General features: G+C 39.3%; 1 protein-coding gene across 1 annotated transcript in view; it reads left to right on the forward strand.

Moving 5' to 3' along the window:
* The window catches only part of nsmfa (NMDA receptor synaptonuclear signaling and neuronal migration factor a), a 49218-nt gene extending 34389 nt beyond the window's left edge, over positions 1–14829 (forward strand). The window contains 8 exon segments of the mRNA XM_061061472.1: positions 730–860; positions 2216–2299; positions 2442–2475; positions 3777–3847; positions 4090–4169; positions 4737–4839; positions 9783–9858; positions 11162–14829. Coding sequence (XP_060917455.1) covers positions 730–860; positions 2216–2299; positions 2442–2475; positions 3777–3847; positions 4090–4169; positions 4737–4839; positions 9783–9858; positions 11162–11259 — 677 coding nt within the window. The 3' untranslated portion in view covers positions 11260–14829.
* Positions 14830–17911: the final 3082 nt, after the last annotated feature.

Consider the following 17911-nt stretch of genomic DNA (forward strand, 5'->3'; position numbering starts at 1 on the left):
CAGCCACATACATTACATAAACTATGTTTGCACATGCTTGCATTCAATTATGAAAAAAATAATTATTATTATTTCACCATATTTTGAAAAATTGTTTTACTGTTAAGACACCTAATGCAAGCTTGAACATGGTGTTTGAACATTGTATTACCCCACAATCTCTATGTCTAGTGCAAATATACAAGATTGGACCAGTACAGGTTTAATTGAATGACAAGCAAGTATATTTAATAATAAATAAGTTATGCTTCTCAGTTCTGATTAATACTTTTATGTAAGCATTTTAGTGACGCTTTAACTAAAAATAGTACGAAACAAACAAACTGTTCTTATCTAAGTATTGTCAAAACACAGTGTGATAATAATATGTGGATTGTGATTCAAAAAGAAAGACTTGATGCTTCATTACACCTTCCCTTCTAAGAATAGCCGCCCTTTAAACCCTGTTTTCATATCTCTCTATGGCAGAAATGCTGCTGCTATATCATAATCTGTCATTTTTTTCTGCTTCTGCCAGCTGTCATTGCATTTCCCTGTTACATCTATCATGTTCTTATACATCACCACCATTATTAAAAACCCCATCCTTTCTCTGTCACCCTCACCTCTCACCACAATCTACCTTCACTTTCAGTTTTTCTGCGTGTGACTTTTCTTGCCTCCTACCTCACACGTCTGCCTATTGCCACAGTCTTTTTCCTTATATGTGTGATATATGTTTTCTTCCAGGTGGAGACTTGCAAGCCTCCTGTGGTCCTCTGGATGAAGGGGGCGTTGATGACAATGTAGACTGGGAGGAGGAGAGAGAGATGGAGCGGCTGGCCTGTGAAGGAGACGACTTTGTACCTCCGAAAATCATAGTAAGGGATCACAACTGTTGTCAACAGCAGATGGTTACACCAAATTAAAAATGTATTGACTTACAGGGAAATGTTATATAACTGCAGAAATGTTCTAACTTTGGGGTAGATAAGGTCCCCAGAAGATTAGGTATCCTACATTTCCCACAATGCAACTCAAAGATCCTTCATTATCCCATCCCTTCCTGGAAAGCACATGTCTTTGAAACTCCCCAACCCCAAAATGCATCAGCTGTAAATCTGTAGTGAGCAAGATAAAAAAAGATATGGTAATCATATTGATGACATCAAGAACCCAAGTGAAGGAGTTTAAGTATCTCGGGGTCTTGTTCACGAGTGAGGGTAGGATGGACTGTGAGATTGACAGACGGATAGGCTCAGCGTTAGCAGTAATGCAGGCGTTGTGCTGGACTGTTGTTGAGAAGAGGGATCCGAGCCTGAAGGCAAAGCTCGCGATATACCGGTCGATCTTTGTTCGATTGCGGATACAAGTGGCCGAAATGAGTTTCCTCCAGAGGGTGGCTGGGCTCTGCCTCAGAGATGGGATGAGGAGCTCAGACAGTCGGGGGGAGCTCGGAGTAGAGCCGCCACTCCTTCGCATCCAAAGGAGCCAGTTGAGGTAGTTTGGGCATCTGATCAGGATGCCTCCTGGACGCCTCCCTTTGGAGGTCTTCTGGGCACGCCCACCTGGGAGGAGACCCCGGAGTAGACCCAGAGTTCACTGGAGGGCTTATATATCCCATCTAGCCTGGGAATGCCTCGGAATCCCCTAGGAGGAGCTGGAAAACATTTCTGGGGAGAGGGAAGTCTGGGTGGACTTATTGCCCTTGCTGCCACAGCGACCCAACCTTGGAAGTTGAAGAAAATGGATGGATAGTTGATGACATCATGGTTATTTTGTTTAAGGCTTTAAGAGGGTCCCTACATGGCCAATAATAACACTGGATAAAACTCCCTGTGTTAAAGTAATTGAGTTTGTGAAAATTCACTTATAGACCCCGCAGCTAAAGCTTAGGAAAACAATCTGGATTGATTTTCTTCTTTTCCCTTATTAACGAGGCACCAATGGATAATAATGGCTGCTTTAGGAAATGGTTACTTTTGCATTACCCACTGATAGAGACCCAGGTTACAATAAGGCTAATCTAAGGAGGATAAATGAGAATTTAAGTATGCAGGTGAGGTATTTTAAGATCAATTTAGGTAACATAAGAGTACTCTCTTTCTTTTAATGTCTCAGCCATTCTCGTCCTTTTTCTCCAACTTTGTTCTACTATCTTTGACTCTTTCTGTTCCTAAAATCCAGATTTAAATAAATCTCTCCTCCCCCTTCTCTTTTTCTCCTTCACCTTTAGCTGATCTCTTCTAAGGTGCCCAAGGCAGAATACGTTCCCACTATACTCCGCAGGGATGACCCTTCCATCATTCCCATCCTTTATGTGAGTCGTACACGCTCTAACATTGACATGTGTGCCAACCGACATGGACATACAGTAGCAGGCATACACATTTTTATTTCATTATTATAAACAAAAAACTGTATTGAATAATTATGGCTTATGTAAATATGTTTTTCTTTAGGACCATGAACATGCAACTTTTGACGATATTTTAGGTAAGTAAATAGTCCTTTTTTTTAAGACTTTAAATTTTCCCAATGTTTATGAAACAGGCAGAAATTTCCTGTAAATACTGAGACCATCAGCATAAAGATGGACTTTTTCTATATGTCATTATTTAAAACCCCTGCTGCATCATACGGTAGGTGTCAAGACAATGTGATGACCAGCACACTGCAGAAACTAACTTTTACTGTTTACATTTCCCAAGAATTCGAAGCGAGTGAAAAAGTCGTCTGTTTTTGTATTTGTTTTAGTCAGATACACTACTTCGTGCACAGGAAATACTTTGTGTCCACAGGGGGGCGCCAACATCGGTACAAACCAAAGGTTCCTCACAGGAGCTTTAACTAATTATGACTTAGTTCAAATGTGAATATAGGATACACATACAGTTATGATTTAAAAATGTATAGTTTTGAATTAAAAAAAGACAATTAAAGTACAACATTTGAAATATAAGAATACAATTGCAAGGGATTTTGAGGCAAGAAACACAAAAATCCAAACAATGGACTCTGTCTCACAATAAAAAAGTTCACGAGTAATCACTCTTCTATAACAAAAACATAGAAGAATATATTTTTATATGAAATCAAATCTATGATAACATATTCAAAATGAGGCTTTAGTTCCTGAAACAAAATGTAGTCTACTTTGTTGTTGAGCCTTGGACTGTGCTGTAGTTTGCCTGAGGAGACTCTTTTTAACACTGATGGAGTTAAAGGTCAGAAAAATATCTCCAGGCAAAACTTTGGCTGCAAGCAAACTTCTAAAAATAATGATCATCAAATTTAGTTGGAACCCATTCCAATCCTGCAAAATGACTTTAATCCTGCTATTAAAAATGAGTTTCTGCATCCTAAAACTGATCCTCTCCCCCTTTCTGACAGAAGCACTAACAGAAAGCGTCCCCTTGAGTTTCCTCAGATGATAATGAACTCTGCTTGAATAGAGCTCACACTCTTATTGAATGGATGTCAGAGAGTAATTTATACATATTGATTTCACATTGCAGTTTTTCATTGACCTGTTTTATTTGGCTGACTTTTCCTGCCGCCATATGTACACACTGCTGAATTCAATTTGGACACCCATCTTCCATCAGTGTCTCTGCTGTCTATTACTGCTCCTGTTCTTGAACTCACGCCCTCCAGAGACTCCCTTTGTGTTCACCGTTCATATTGCTCCCTTTTTTGGTACATCATCACATGTCTCTCCTCATACTCCCCTCTCTGGATCTGTTCCTGGTCCCTGTTGTTCACTTCAATCCAACCTTTTTCTCTCACTCTCTCAGAGGAAATCGACAAGAAGCTCACAGCTTACAGGAGAGGCAGTAAGTTCTGGAGGATGCTCATCTTTTGTCAGGTGAGGAGGAAAAAGACGAATAATTAAGAAAAGTGTTATTACTCGTTACAGTGTAGGTTTTGTATGGATGCCAGGGATTATTATGCTTAATTGTACATTATACATGTCGCCTTTGAAGCCTTTGCAGCTACATTGCTTTAGCTTCCTTTGGGATCTAATCTCACAAGATCTTAATTAAGTAGAGGCAAATTAGCAGCTGCGATAGAGCTAATGCGTTTTATTCCTCTGTGTGTGTTTGTTAGGGAGGCCCGGGTCACCTGTATCTACTGAAGAACAAAGTGGCAACCTTTGCAAAGGTGGAAAAGGAGGAAGACATGAGCCAGTACGTAACCACTCGATCTTACTTTATGTCTCCTTGAACCTCAAATATGAGGAAAATTCAAACATGCTTGTATTATGAAGGCTTATGACAACATGAAAAACATGAAACTACAAGTATAAAAAATACAGTTTTGAAATATAGCACAAGACTCTGTTTTTCACAATCTTAATGATGTTTATTGATTACATTTCTTGACTTGGTTTAATCAAGCACTTTGGAAAATATCCTTCATTGATTTATATTAATTTAAGAGCAGAATGTTCTCCTTATCTAGGTGAGCCACCTCTCCCAGGAAACCATCGTTAGAATTGTTACAAAGATATATACAGGAGATATAAGGTTCACCTTCTGTTTCTTTACTTCACTAGATTATGTTCAAATACTTGCTTACAAGAGCCAAAGTACACCGCTTGAACAAAAAGAACTGCCTGAGAGAGTCAGACATTTCTGTTTCAAAGTCCCATGGTGCTCCATTTGGTTCTACATTGACGAGAACTGTTGACACGAGGTTGATGACACAGAAGAGGAAAAATAAATGTGACTCCATGTAACTTTTCCTTTGTTCAGATTCTGGAGGAGGCTCAGTCGCTTCATGAGTAAAGTCAACCCAGAACCAAACCTCATCCATATAATGGGATGCTATGTGCTAGGCAACCCCAATGGAGAGAAGGTACACACACACACACACACACACCCTTTAATTCATGTTATCACCACAACCACTATGCCTGTTCATGTTGCTGTTCAGCTAATAGGCTGGCTCATACACCCTAAAGTTGCCGCGAGTAAGACAGAGAGAAGTGATGGTCAAGTGTCATACAGATGAAGTGAAGCGTGAGAGCATGGCTAAAGTCAATAAACATGAAAAGAAAGAAATAAGACATTATTTGATGATTGTTTCACAGTGGTTACACTAGAACTGATTAACACCTCTACAGCTCCACACCGTGCTTTGGTTTTGTTTGTATGCAGCTGCTCTAAAACTGTGCACGGTGTCTCTGTGAGTCCCCTCAGACCTGCAGCTACACATTGTGCTTTTTAAATTACCGAGATGAAAATTCACAATTTTGGGTGCCTGGGGCTCACATCTTCTTGCTATGTTATCGAAACAAGTATTAGTATTGTTTCATATTTGTGTTGCGAAAACCTGTTGTTCTAATGAATTAGAATTTCACTTCCGGAGTAAATAGTCTTAACTCAATAACACAGCAAATTCTCGGCTCCATTTTAAATAATTCAGTGAATTATGTAGAGTAACGGGTAACGTATTGTGAGCCATGTGTTGTGATACAATTCCTATCGTGAGATCCTTTCTTTTTCCCTGCCTTAGTCATGACACAGCACTTTTTCACTATAGATGGCAAAGTTTCGCCTCCTTCAAAGAGGAACGTCCTCTTTAACAGAGATGTGATCATTAGAAGAGGCTTGATTTTTCTCCTACAAATGCCAAATCCTCGGGATCTCGGGTGAGGAATAAAAAAAAAAAAAATCCAATTATTTAGATAAACCAGTTCCACTGCGACGTTTCTTCTCACTAAGACTGGCACCGTTTTATCACAGAGCATTACAGACTTTATTGTAAACGGAAGTAATTTGGATATCATAAATTGCAATTCAATTCAAACAACTTTATTAATCGCTCTTGGGGAAATTAGTGTGGAGCAGCCCGTACACGAGAAAAAAAAACACAAACAAGGCAAGTTGACATACAAACAACAAGACAGTAATCTCATATTTACTAGTAGTCAAGGAATATCCTCGCTTTGGTGCTCCGTAGCACAAATTAAATGAAAGAATGTAAACTGATTATTGTGGAGTATGCATGCGAATAATGTATGACAGATCCAGAACGCTGATATGTAACACTGAACTCTGAATTCATTCCAATGCTGGTACACAGAGACGCTCAGTATAAATCCAGTTTTTGCGTTAAAAGGTCTTAAGCCCAAGGTTTAGATTTTGGTCGCTGTTTCTTTTCATTATAGTTAATACCTTCTTATGCTCACTCCCTCCCGTGTTTCCTCAAACCATGTCCCTGTTTGCTGCCCTCTAACGTCACTGTGTATGTTTCAATCCCTTTTTGTCTGATAATAGCTACATTATCCTACTGGCTGTCTCAGTTTTCCCTTTCTCTTCCCCACTCAGTTGACTGTTATCAAACTTCTCTGTGTAATGGTATTGGATATAGCTGTGGTGGCCACATCTCTGCCTGACATGAACAAAAAGGAGAGAGAACCACACTGACACACTCAAAAGAAACACAAAAACAAACACCAACATGCTGGCAGACACACATGCTCGTCATAGCCGGCGGTGTTTGTCCGACCTAACTGTCTGTTCCAGTCATGTCTGCCAAAATGCTTTGTTATATAAAGAGGATCTCTGAGGGGTTGATGGACAAGCTGGCAGTCTGCAGAACAGACTGCACATCAGTGATATCTCCTCCCCTGCAGACACAAACAAACACATGCAGTTGTGTCTTAAGAGCTTCAATCCAAAACAACAAAAAACAACAATATTGGTGTTTTTATATTTTGTTTCAGGGGTTCAGCCTCATCCCAGAATGATAAAGTAACGCAACATGCTTTTCTACTGTAGTCCTTATAAAACTACAGTCAGAAGATATAATTCTACTTGCATTTAATCAGGAAAATGTGTATATACACATTTTGGGACATGGAAATATTGCCATATGTTATCCTATGTTACCCTGACTGTAAACCTGCTATACATTGGCTACTGGATTGAAATACAGTTTGTGGACACATATGCAATGTATATTATATGCTGCTACAATCATCTCCACTCTTCCATAAAGTATTTCTTCACTGTAGCAGCAAAGATTTGCTGATATGCTCCCAAAAAAGCATTTCTGAGCTCAGCCATTAACACTAGGCATTTGGTCCGGCTAGCAGTGCAGTTTTTCTCAAAGATGGCTTTGCAGTCGAGGCTCTCTGACGGAAATACCAAAGTATTGTCTACAATATTTTTGTGTGTTACAACAATGACATTTTGCTTGATTTGGGAGTGACTCCCTTCTAAATGAAGCCCTCTAATGTATTTAATCAATGCAGAAAGCGTCAGCAGAGAAGAACATGGGATCGTCTGCAAAAGGGTAGATCCTTGCTCAACGTTTCTTCAATGAAAGTCAATGTGACTAAACAGTATGAGCCCATCCCTGATGCACTACTTCATAACTAAACCAGCTAAGTTTTTATGTTAGCAGGGGAACATGATTGTCGGTGTAATAACATTAAGAGTTTTAGAAAGATTTCAAATAGAAGATTTAAAACACTTTCCATTGTTCTGTGTTTGAAGAGCCTTTAACCTCATGCCTCCGCTTTCGGCATCCTTTTTTTTTATCATCCCCCGCGTACCTAAAAAAAAACATTTCACTACTAACAGTCTCATGTACTGTTTTAAATCAGAGTTTCTTCCAGACCTAAAACCATCCAGCCCAAACGATGAAAATACTGAACTACACTCTTTACATACTTGCATCAATGTTTTGGGAGCTTTTCATACAATCAACCTTTCCCCAGAGCAAACCCTTACGACACACACAATAATTACACACAGCAATTCAATTATTAAGAGCAAGATGATATACTGAAATACCTAAGCAACATATTGAGCTAAATGTTCCTGATTTCAGACTTGAGAGTAAGCCATACCACATACCGTAAGTTTATACACTCATTCACTAACTCACTCACTCACCCACTCACTGACACATTCTCATGTTCTGCATACAGATAAGTGCAGTTATGCTTAGGAGAACTTTAATCCTGATATATTCTAATGGGGTGTATATTTAAGGTCTTAAGTACTGACATGAGCCTGCAGCTAAGATAGAGTGGGTTGTGGGCTGAGATGGAAAATTAAAACACCATCTATCTTTTGAAAATAAAATAAAAAAATCGTGGAGCATGATTTAAATAAGATTTACTCAGGGGTGTATTTTGTTTATGACAACAAAAGCTTATTTCATCTTGATAAAATGTGTGGTGGTCTGGAATGGCTTGATACATACATGAAATGCATAATAGGATAGTTTGGACAGTTTAAGGCGGAATAAAATGTGTGATTTAGGAGGAAAAGTTACTCTGTAATGTCCAGAAAAACACAGGTTAGACGTTAACCTATTGAGTGTACTGGTTAAGCCAGGTTAGACTTGGGTAAGGGAGACCACAGAACTTGAGGAATGTTATATATTTGGTTTTGAAACACAGTTTGGAAGATGCAGCAATGCAAACAAACGCTCAGGATGTAGAACAGCAGAGGAGCAGGTCGGAGAGGCAGGCTGACCCAGTTCAGACCCAGAGATTTTTCAAGCATGTCAGCATAAAATGTGCAGCTGTCTCTGCAAATGCAGCCGCTGTGTGAGCCTGTAAGACACCACCCAGGACAGAGAGAAAACTTCCTGACTTGCAAGTCATTATTTAAGATTAGTTATTCGCCTCCAGCTCTCTCTGCTCTACAGACAAGCCATGCCACCTGCGTCTCCCTGAACCAATTTCTCCTGCACATCTGGCATCAAGCCATCTTCTTTTATCTTTTTTTAAAGATAAACACAAGTACAAATAAAAGCCACTTTTCTCACCACCTCCAATGTAACATCATAAAGTAAAGAAAAAACAGAGACACATTTGGTCTTTGATATATCTGACAGGCAGGTTGTTGCTCACCCTCATGACTGATCTCAAGCATCATGTCAGTGAGGCTCAATTTTTAATGTGCAAAGAAGCAATGCAACAAATGTCCGATTTGGAAACACAATCTCTGTACGGTTCTGATTCTAAAGTCATAAAGACACTAAGGCTGATCATTTCAATCTGATAACTATAGATCAATCTTTTTTTCCCCTCTGATTCAGAAACAGGGTTAGGTCCCAATACAAAATATGATGTAGTGTCTTCAGCAAACTCTCACAAAGATGGAGCTCAGTGAATTTACTTGTTTGGTTGCAGAATGACTTTTCTGAAAAACTGGCTGTCAAAATTTCTCATCAGCAAATCAACAATTTAACATCAACTTAACACTGAATGTCTTTCCACGTATTCATTGAAATCCTGTAAAAACACACAGATGGGAGACCCCTTGGGAGTTTTGACTTCATGAAGGCTAAGAGTTATGCATTATTTGGGGCGAGGCTGATCTGACTTGAAAGATGGCACATTAGGTTAGGGACCAAATTTAGTTTGAGACAGCATTTCCTGAGTGACATCACTGAGACTACGTCCATGTTTTATACAGTATATGGATTTTGCAGTCAGCCTGAATTGGACGCTGGAGGAACTGCAGTTTTTTCTTCTTTTTTTTTTATCCCTTCACATTGCGATCATTTTTCTAAAACCACTCCTGCAACATTTGCTCTCATTTCCCTATCCTTCTAGTTACCTGCTCAGGAGGAATGTCTTTCTGGTAGCAATAAGATGGATTCATGGCCCTTCTTTACTTAGCCTCTATATGTGTGTGTGTGTGTGTGTGTGTGTGTGTGTGTGTGTGTGTGTGTGTGTGTTGTGTGTCTGAAGATGAAGGCTCTCCCTGATGCGAGTGTTACCAAGTGCAGTCGGATTAATTGGTGTGTGCTTTCTTATCTCGACCCAACAGCTGTTCCAGAAGCTGAAGAATCTGATGAGGCCTTATTCTGTCGAGTTTCAGTCGCCGCTGGAGCTGTCTGCACAGGGTGGGTCTGAGCTACAAACAAACAAAGTGATTGACATACATGTCACATCCATGGTAATGATATGATAAGGATAATCCATAAATCCAGCATTAGTTTGCTGGTTTTTCTCATTCTTATCCTGCTTGTGCACTCACCTGCACCCCCCCCCCCCCCCCCCCCCCCCACACCACACCCCAACACTATTGAATTGGATGATGTTTCATTATATTATTCCATGATTTCGCGGAGTCTTGTTTTTTTAATGCAACTGATTCAAGATGTACAGACTGCATACCCTTGTTTGTGCACGGCATCCACCGCACAACATGAAGAATTCATGTTACTTTTTCTTTGTAGGCACACTCAACTTCCTCTCCCTCCCTAGCTGCACTATTCTCTTACTTTATGAACGCAGAAGAAAAACACACAAAACCCTTTTCTTAGTTTTAGGAGCAAGTGGAAAAATGTACGCAATAATTTTTTGTTTCTGAACGATTTTCAGAATTCTACATTCTTGACTCCCAGAAATGTTGAATCGATCCACATTCACCCATTCAAATGAATTTATGACATAATCTGAGTGGAAAGGTGAATGTAATGCTGACTGAACTATATGTATACTATTACCAAGAAATGCTGTTTAACAAAATTAAAAGGTCTGAGCAATTTCACCTACAGTACATATCAATAAATAAAGTTTTTATTTATAAAGGGCGAACAAATGTTATCTGAAGACATTTTACAAAGGGAGCGGGTCGAGACCGTACTTCCTGTTATTTAATTCACAAAGACCCAACATTAATCCATTGTGAAGCTCAGCACATTTACAGTAACATTAAGCAAAGTCACAGTGGGAAGAAAAAAAACTGCCTTTTAACAGACAGGACGTCAAGCAGAACCAGACTCATGGTGAACAGCTGTCTGCTGGAACTATATATGCTGGATATATATCTGCTATATATATATATATATATATATATATATCAGCTATATCTGCTGGAACATTATATTATATAAAAAAAGATTATTATATATATCACCACTTGCCTAATTGTGACTCTAAAATGTAATCAAATATGTAATTTTACTTTTTGTCCCAAAGAGGAGTAAGTCACACTATTTGACTGTGTGTACATGTTACACACTAAGACACACACACAAGCCTACAGCATTCTATTGCTAATCATAAAAACAATACAACTGTCTCTGTTTACTTTATTGCAGAGTATTTTTTTATGTCTTAGCACTAATATTGTATGCCTGGATAACAATCTGCTTCCTTCATGTATGATTCATACTTGTCCTGTCTCTTTTACAAATCAAGGCAAAGAGATGATTGAGAAGTACTTTGACTTCCGCCTCTACCGACTTTGGAAGACACGCCAGCACTCCAAACTCTTGGACTATGAGGATTTGTTGTGACGAAAGAAACCTGAAGAGTGGGCCGAGCTGAGCCCTCCATTGCCACGGGGAACATAAAAATGAAAAAAAAAAATAAATAAAACTGATCCAATGACTGAACTCTGCTCAACGGTAGTGCTGAACAACATCAAACTAAATATAAAGCGGTCATCCTGCTTCATCCTGTGAGAGGAGGAAGAGGAGTGGCAGGAAAAGGAGGCTGAAGACAAAATGAAAACATGCTGTGCCTCGGCTCCTCCTCATTTTCAGAGAAAGGATCAAAAACTAATATAAAAGGGCAAAAAATAAACATACTATCACAGGTTAGAAAAAAAGCAGAGACACCTGGACTGAAGCTAAATCAGAATAAAAAATTAAACATTAAAAAAGAAAGAAAAGGAAATTATTTTGTCATCCAAACTGCTGAATTTCATCTGTCATAATGTGGTTCTGTGTTTTGACTGAACCTCTCAGATAATCTCAAATCATACACAAACATGAATATTCCATCTGTCAATGTGTGTGTATATATATATCACAGGATTATATTAGCATAGCTTTAGTCATGCAAATAATACTCCATATGAGAATAATGATGCATCATTTATTTTTTTGATGTGCATTGGTGTGCAGTTTCATACGGGACATACTTTGGAACAACTCAGGTTTTAGCCATAAAGTAATTAATCTGTTCATCTGGTATCAATATATTGTAATCTTCATCTTCCCACTGCTTGGAATGAATGTATTATCTTTATGGAAATGTATCTCTTCAGTTAGAGATATTGAGCCTGATGTTTCTGTTTAAAAAGAGGTACGATGTGCTGATTATGTGTGTGAGTGTGAGAACGTGTGTGTGTGTGCGTGTGTGTGTGTGTGTGTGTGTGTGTGTGTGTGTGTGTGTGTGTGTGTGTGTGTTTTCCATGTGAAAAAAAAAGAAACCATGCAGATGTGTTGAGTGTCTTTTTTTGTCTCTTTCTGCTTCTCTGCTAAAGCAAAAATAACTGTTCATCTTAATGCTCCACATTTTCTCGCTTTCTGTCACATTCATACACAAGCATGAAGACATTCTTGTGTGATTCATGATGTCATAAGGGATGTAACAGCCATCCAAGTGCTCCTACCCCCGTAGTGTAGGAGTTGCCCTTTTGATCCCTCTTGCTCTTTTTGCAGAAGGTTCAGGCCACTTAGTCGGCCCCTGTCAACAGTGCCAGCTGCTCTCGCTATCTGCCAAACACTCGGCATCTCCTAATGGCAGCTAAACGAGCTTCCGCCACCTTTCACTGGGCCGAAATCCAGTCTGAGGACCCAAGTTCTCTGAATTAAACAGATCTGCCAGGAGTTTAAGCTGTTAACAGCCATCTGCTGCCCCTGCCAGGTGTCGGCTAGTTAAAAGGCCCCAAATATGCAGCGAGTGTCCGAGACCATTGTTGTCGCAGTACCTGAGTGACCTGAGCTGTCTCAAATAGATTAAGGATGGTCGACTGTGGAGAGCAGCAGCACAAACTGCTGCTTGACAAAAAATCCAAGACAAGTATGCAAGTGCTTACTCAAAAACACACTCAAACGTAATAACACAAACAAAACACTTAGGCTGGGATTAAGAAAATCATCACGGCTAAATTAAAGAGGCACTTCTAAAGACTGCACACGTAAGAAGTGCTACAGACTGTAGCAGTAAACCATCTGCTTGAGGACTTGGGTTGGGTTGGGCCATTTTGAACCCTTAGGGCTTGGCATTTTGACCATCACCATCTTTTTTTTTCCAAAACAGAAGTTACTTTATTTGGACTAGGGGTTGGATACACATTGCTACAAATCTATGATGGACAGGTTGCTTTTGTAGCTTAATTGAAATGTAGCCGCACACTAAGCACACAAGGCTTTAACTCGGACCATAAACTTGGACCATGATCTCAATGTAAAAATGGTAAATGGATGGACTTGAGCTTTTATAGCGCTACTACACAAAGCGCTTTTACACCGCATGTCACATCTACTCATTCACTCCCGTTCACACACTGATGACAGAGGTTGCTTTGTAGTGAGACCATCAGAAGTAATTAATCCCATTCATAAGCATTCATTCGCTGCTGCCGACGAAGCAGCAGGAGCAATTCAGGGTTAAGTGTCTTGCCCAAGGACACATCGGACATGTTGCTGCAGGAGCTGGGGATCGAACCCTCGACCTTACGGTTGAGAGAAGACGACTACCAACTGAGCAACAGCCACTCTATGATTTCATAGGTCCTGAATCAAGGGGGCAGGAGGGTCTTTTGTCATTGACTTCAATATTTTCTATGTTTTTGTTTTTACAAGCAATGAAGTTAATGTACTTTAGCATGAATGCAGATATGAGGCATTTGGGCCATTTGCTTTTCATACTGCGTTTCCTGCATTTAACCAGCCCCGCTTGAACATAATTAGACAGTAATACTCTTAACTACAAACTTATACAAGAGCACTTCTGATGCGAAAAATTTTGTCTCTAGACTTGAAGATTCTGATTGCAAAAATGTGTTTGTCGATATTATGTGACATTGGCTTTACTGTTCAGTACCAGAGGCTACATCCACTTCTTGTTCATATAGTCTATGGGCATGAACCAGACTTTAAAAGTGAAATATCAGCTAACACATCAAAAAGAGTAATTCTGAGCCTGCAGACACATTTGTATAAAAGTTTCTGTGGGAGGAAGATTTCTAAAGTCAGGGAAAATAAACCTGGTTTCATTACAGCTTCAGCTTCCAGATTGAAATGAAAACGATTGCAGAAAGTCTGTGTTATAAGCTGAGAGTGTAGACATTAAAGTATACTGGATTTTTCCAGGCAAGATTGCTTTAATGGAAGAAGCTATCAGTTGTATATGGGGAATGTAGGATTTATCTTTACATTTTTCAAATCAATCTCTAACAACTCCCCAAAATGTAAGTCAAAGCATTATAAATCCCCGTGTACATGACAACAAATGAACAGTTCATTATTGCTGTTAGATTGTTGCCATCCTATCTGATGTGTTTGTGTGTTTTGGCTTTTCAAAATGCTACCACATGACAGGAATGATTTTCAAAATGAGGCAGTAGCACAAGGAGACTGCTCAAGCAGTAAGCCAAGTAGGGTTTTAATATCTAAAGAAAGAGGTTTAAGTCATTTGATAGATTGTAATTATCCCAGCCCTCAAGACACACAAACATACACACACAAACACACACACAAACAGGAAAACATGCTCTACAGCTGTGTTTGGTGGATAGGTTTCCTCTGTCATGATTGGTGTGGATGTGTTGATATTTGGAGCACTATGTGCAGATTATTTTTTGTGTTGGAGTTAATCAGTCTCTTTGGAGTGCTCTCTGTCTCTCTACAAGCAGAACTCTGATTTTCATTTGCATTGCCCTCTCTCTCTGACATTGCAGTGCTGGCCTACAGTTTTGTCTGGCACAGACGAATGCTCTCTCAGCCTGAGTCGTGCAGTAAATGTTTTCACTACAGATTTAAAATTCAACAGTTACACAACATTGAACCATTTTTAAGTTTCCAAAATTCTGAGAAAATGATTTTTCTCTCAACAGCTGCTGCTAGGTTTGATTACCCCCCCCCCCCCCCCCCCCCCCCCCCCTTAACCTGGGCTTAACAAGACAATTCTCAATTTCAAAGCAGCAACACCAAGAATTCCTATGATTCCGATTTTTATTTTATTTTTATTCCATACAAAACCAATCTCATATCCTGTCTTTGAAAAATCCTGCTCATTAACCGTCAGTTTAAATCTACTGGGCTAAATGGACCATGATGTGAAAAGCACTCTGACTCAGGAGTTTGAGAGAGTTTTTTGTGTGTGTCCTTCTTCAGCAAAATCTCATCGGAAATCTAATTAAAGATGCAATTGTGTCTATCTGTCCCTCTCAATCTGTGTTGTATTATTTGTCCTTTCATTTCATTGCACGTAATGGGAAATATAAAACACAAAAAAAAAGAGCAAGGTTTTACATGAGGGATGATTTTCTCTCCAGGGCATCAGCTTTTGAAAAAAAGACAAAGCGCAAACATGAAGAGTTTAATTGAAAATCAGACTTTTTTTATTCCATTTAAATGAGTGTTAAATAAACCAGCCTTATCATTAAACATAAAACACAGTGGTCTCTACATTGAAAGACAAACAAAGATTTGAATGCAAAGGTCTTGTGAGGATGCTTGTTTTAGGACTAATGAGAAAAAAAATCCTTATTTTTCTATTAAACATTATTTTATAATTAACTTTGTTAGTTTGTTGAGGTGACTCATTCTTCTGGTAGGACACTAAATGGTAAATGAACTAGAGCTTCTATAGCAGTTTTCTTGACTACTCAAAGTGCTTTTTATACCCCAGGTCACACCTACCCATTCACACCACTTTCACACACTGATGGCAGAGGCTGCTCTGTAAAGTGTCCATCAGTATTAACTAATCCCAATCATACACATGCACACGCCAAGGATGAAGCAGTGTGAGCAACTTGGCGTTAAGAGTCCAAGGACACACAGACATGTGGCTGCAGGAGCTGGGGATCAAACCCAACCGACAGTATTACTGAGCCACATTGGCAATTAGTGGCTCAATGGTAGACTTCTGACTTGAAAGCTCAAAAAATGCAAAAAGAATTGGACTCTATGCCAAGAAGTTTTTAAAGGAAGAATCTGCAACATCGTACACATAAATAAAGCAGAAATCAAGTTAATTCTATGTAAATGTCTCTCTTAGTCATGACGGATGTCAATGAGCGAGAAGCACGAGTCCTGCTGACTGTGTTGATGTCTGAGTCGTGTTTACATCATGTTTACATCCCCTTGCGTGTAGAAGCTGTTTTAGTCAAGAACTAGAGAAAGGAAGAATAACATACTCACTGCTTATTTGAATGTCATGTCATGTTTTTAGATCACGGTCATTCCGTGTAATTTAGGTGCAGTGTGAAGCTAAAAGCTAACTCAAGAGCGCTAACATTAGCCTGCTAACACAACAATGCAGGACACAGGCAATTGCAGCTCCAGCCAAGGACAAAATTGTCCACTACTTGCGCTAGTGGTGCTTAATAATTATGGTGTGTTCCATTTGATAACGTGCGAATGGGAGGGGAGGGGGGTTGAAGGTGCGTCACTGGAGGAGAGCGGACGCAGCGCCAAACAGCAGTTTATTTTGGTTTCGCTCAACGGCAACATCTACTGGGTCAAAAAGTCACACATTCTTCCTTTTAAAGGATAAAGAGATATATGGAATATTAAAAACGTGGTTGTTGAGGCGCCACCTTGAGGCCAATGAGTGTCCTAATGTGTGTGAGTAGTGGGAAAATTTGCAAACTCTCCACCAGATTTAAGTTGTGTTCTCAAGTTTTCCGTAGCATAAGAAAGAAAAACAGACAAACTCTGCTGGGCTTCACGAGCAAGCATTACTGCTTTGACCCCTACAGAATATAAGAGAAGTAATATACAGAAACAGAATCAATGTAGCATACAGAATGTACAATGAACCACAAAGCAATAACACCCCCCAAAATAATAACCACCAAGAAGCAGAGCTGCCATACAAGTTGACCTGAACCCACTCAACACAAACAATACACACACAGGAATTTCCTGTATCAAAGAGAATAGTAAAAACATTGGGTTTGCTTTAAAGCTGTTGTGGACCAAAGTGAGCTAGCTTGTATCAGAGAGCTGAAAAACAGCAGCTGAAGGCAACTTTACTGGACCTAAATCAATCCTGGGTAGAAGAAGACCTTTGTCTTGAATTAAGAGGCCTGCAAGAGTTATACCAAGTCATCACCTCAGTCTTTTCACTCAGCTGTTTAAAGTTATATGACATCCAGCATGGAGGTCATCAACACGGTATACTAGCTATGTCTATGACTATATGTTGTGTACAAAAATCTGCACCTTTTTCAATCTGTATACAATTATTGATTTGTTAATTATGTATTTAAACCCTGTAATTTACTTGTTTATTTTTCCTTTTTCTGGCGGGGAGAAATGTTGATGTAAACTTCAGCTACTAAAATATATACATGTGTCATCTGCATATGAATGTATTTCTGTATAAAATACAATGTTGGAATATTGTTTAAAGAGCTGTGGCCTAAGGATTGTAGAACACCAGATTTTAAAAAAATGTCTGCAGATTAAATACCACCTAATGAAACATATAAGCCCCTAAACATTCAGCAGTAAAGTACTTCACCCAGTTGAGAGTGGAGCCACCTTTTATAAGTCAACATCTTGTCTGTTTTCTTGTAGCAGCTTTTACTATTGTTACGCCCCACCATAAGGAGGCCCTATGGGGCTAACAACAATCCACACATTGCCCCCATAAATATCAATTGTTTTGTTAGGAGAGTTGATTCTGAAACCTGACTGATACGTATCATATACAGTATACAATGAACTGAGATATAACCTGAAAAAAAAAACAGCCAACCAGCCAAGGTAAAAGCAGGTTTCAATTAAGGATGTGTCAAGAATAAGGTACTGCGTGACACCCCTGATTCAAGACTCAGAGAGCTTAACACCCTGGTCACATTACGTCAGAAAACTTTGACAACTACAGAAATGTAGCTTCCCAGTCGCCATTTTCCACAATAGTGCTTTCAAAGAAACCTGACTGGAACTATGGGGTAAAAATACACACCTCAAGTTAAGAGTT

This window comes from Labrus mixtus, chromosome 17, assembly GCF_963584025.1.
Source record: "Labrus mixtus chromosome 17, fLabMix1.1, whole genome shotgun sequence".
Taxonomy (NCBI): Eukaryota; Metazoa; Chordata; class Actinopteri; order Labriformes; family Labridae; genus Labrus; species Labrus mixtus.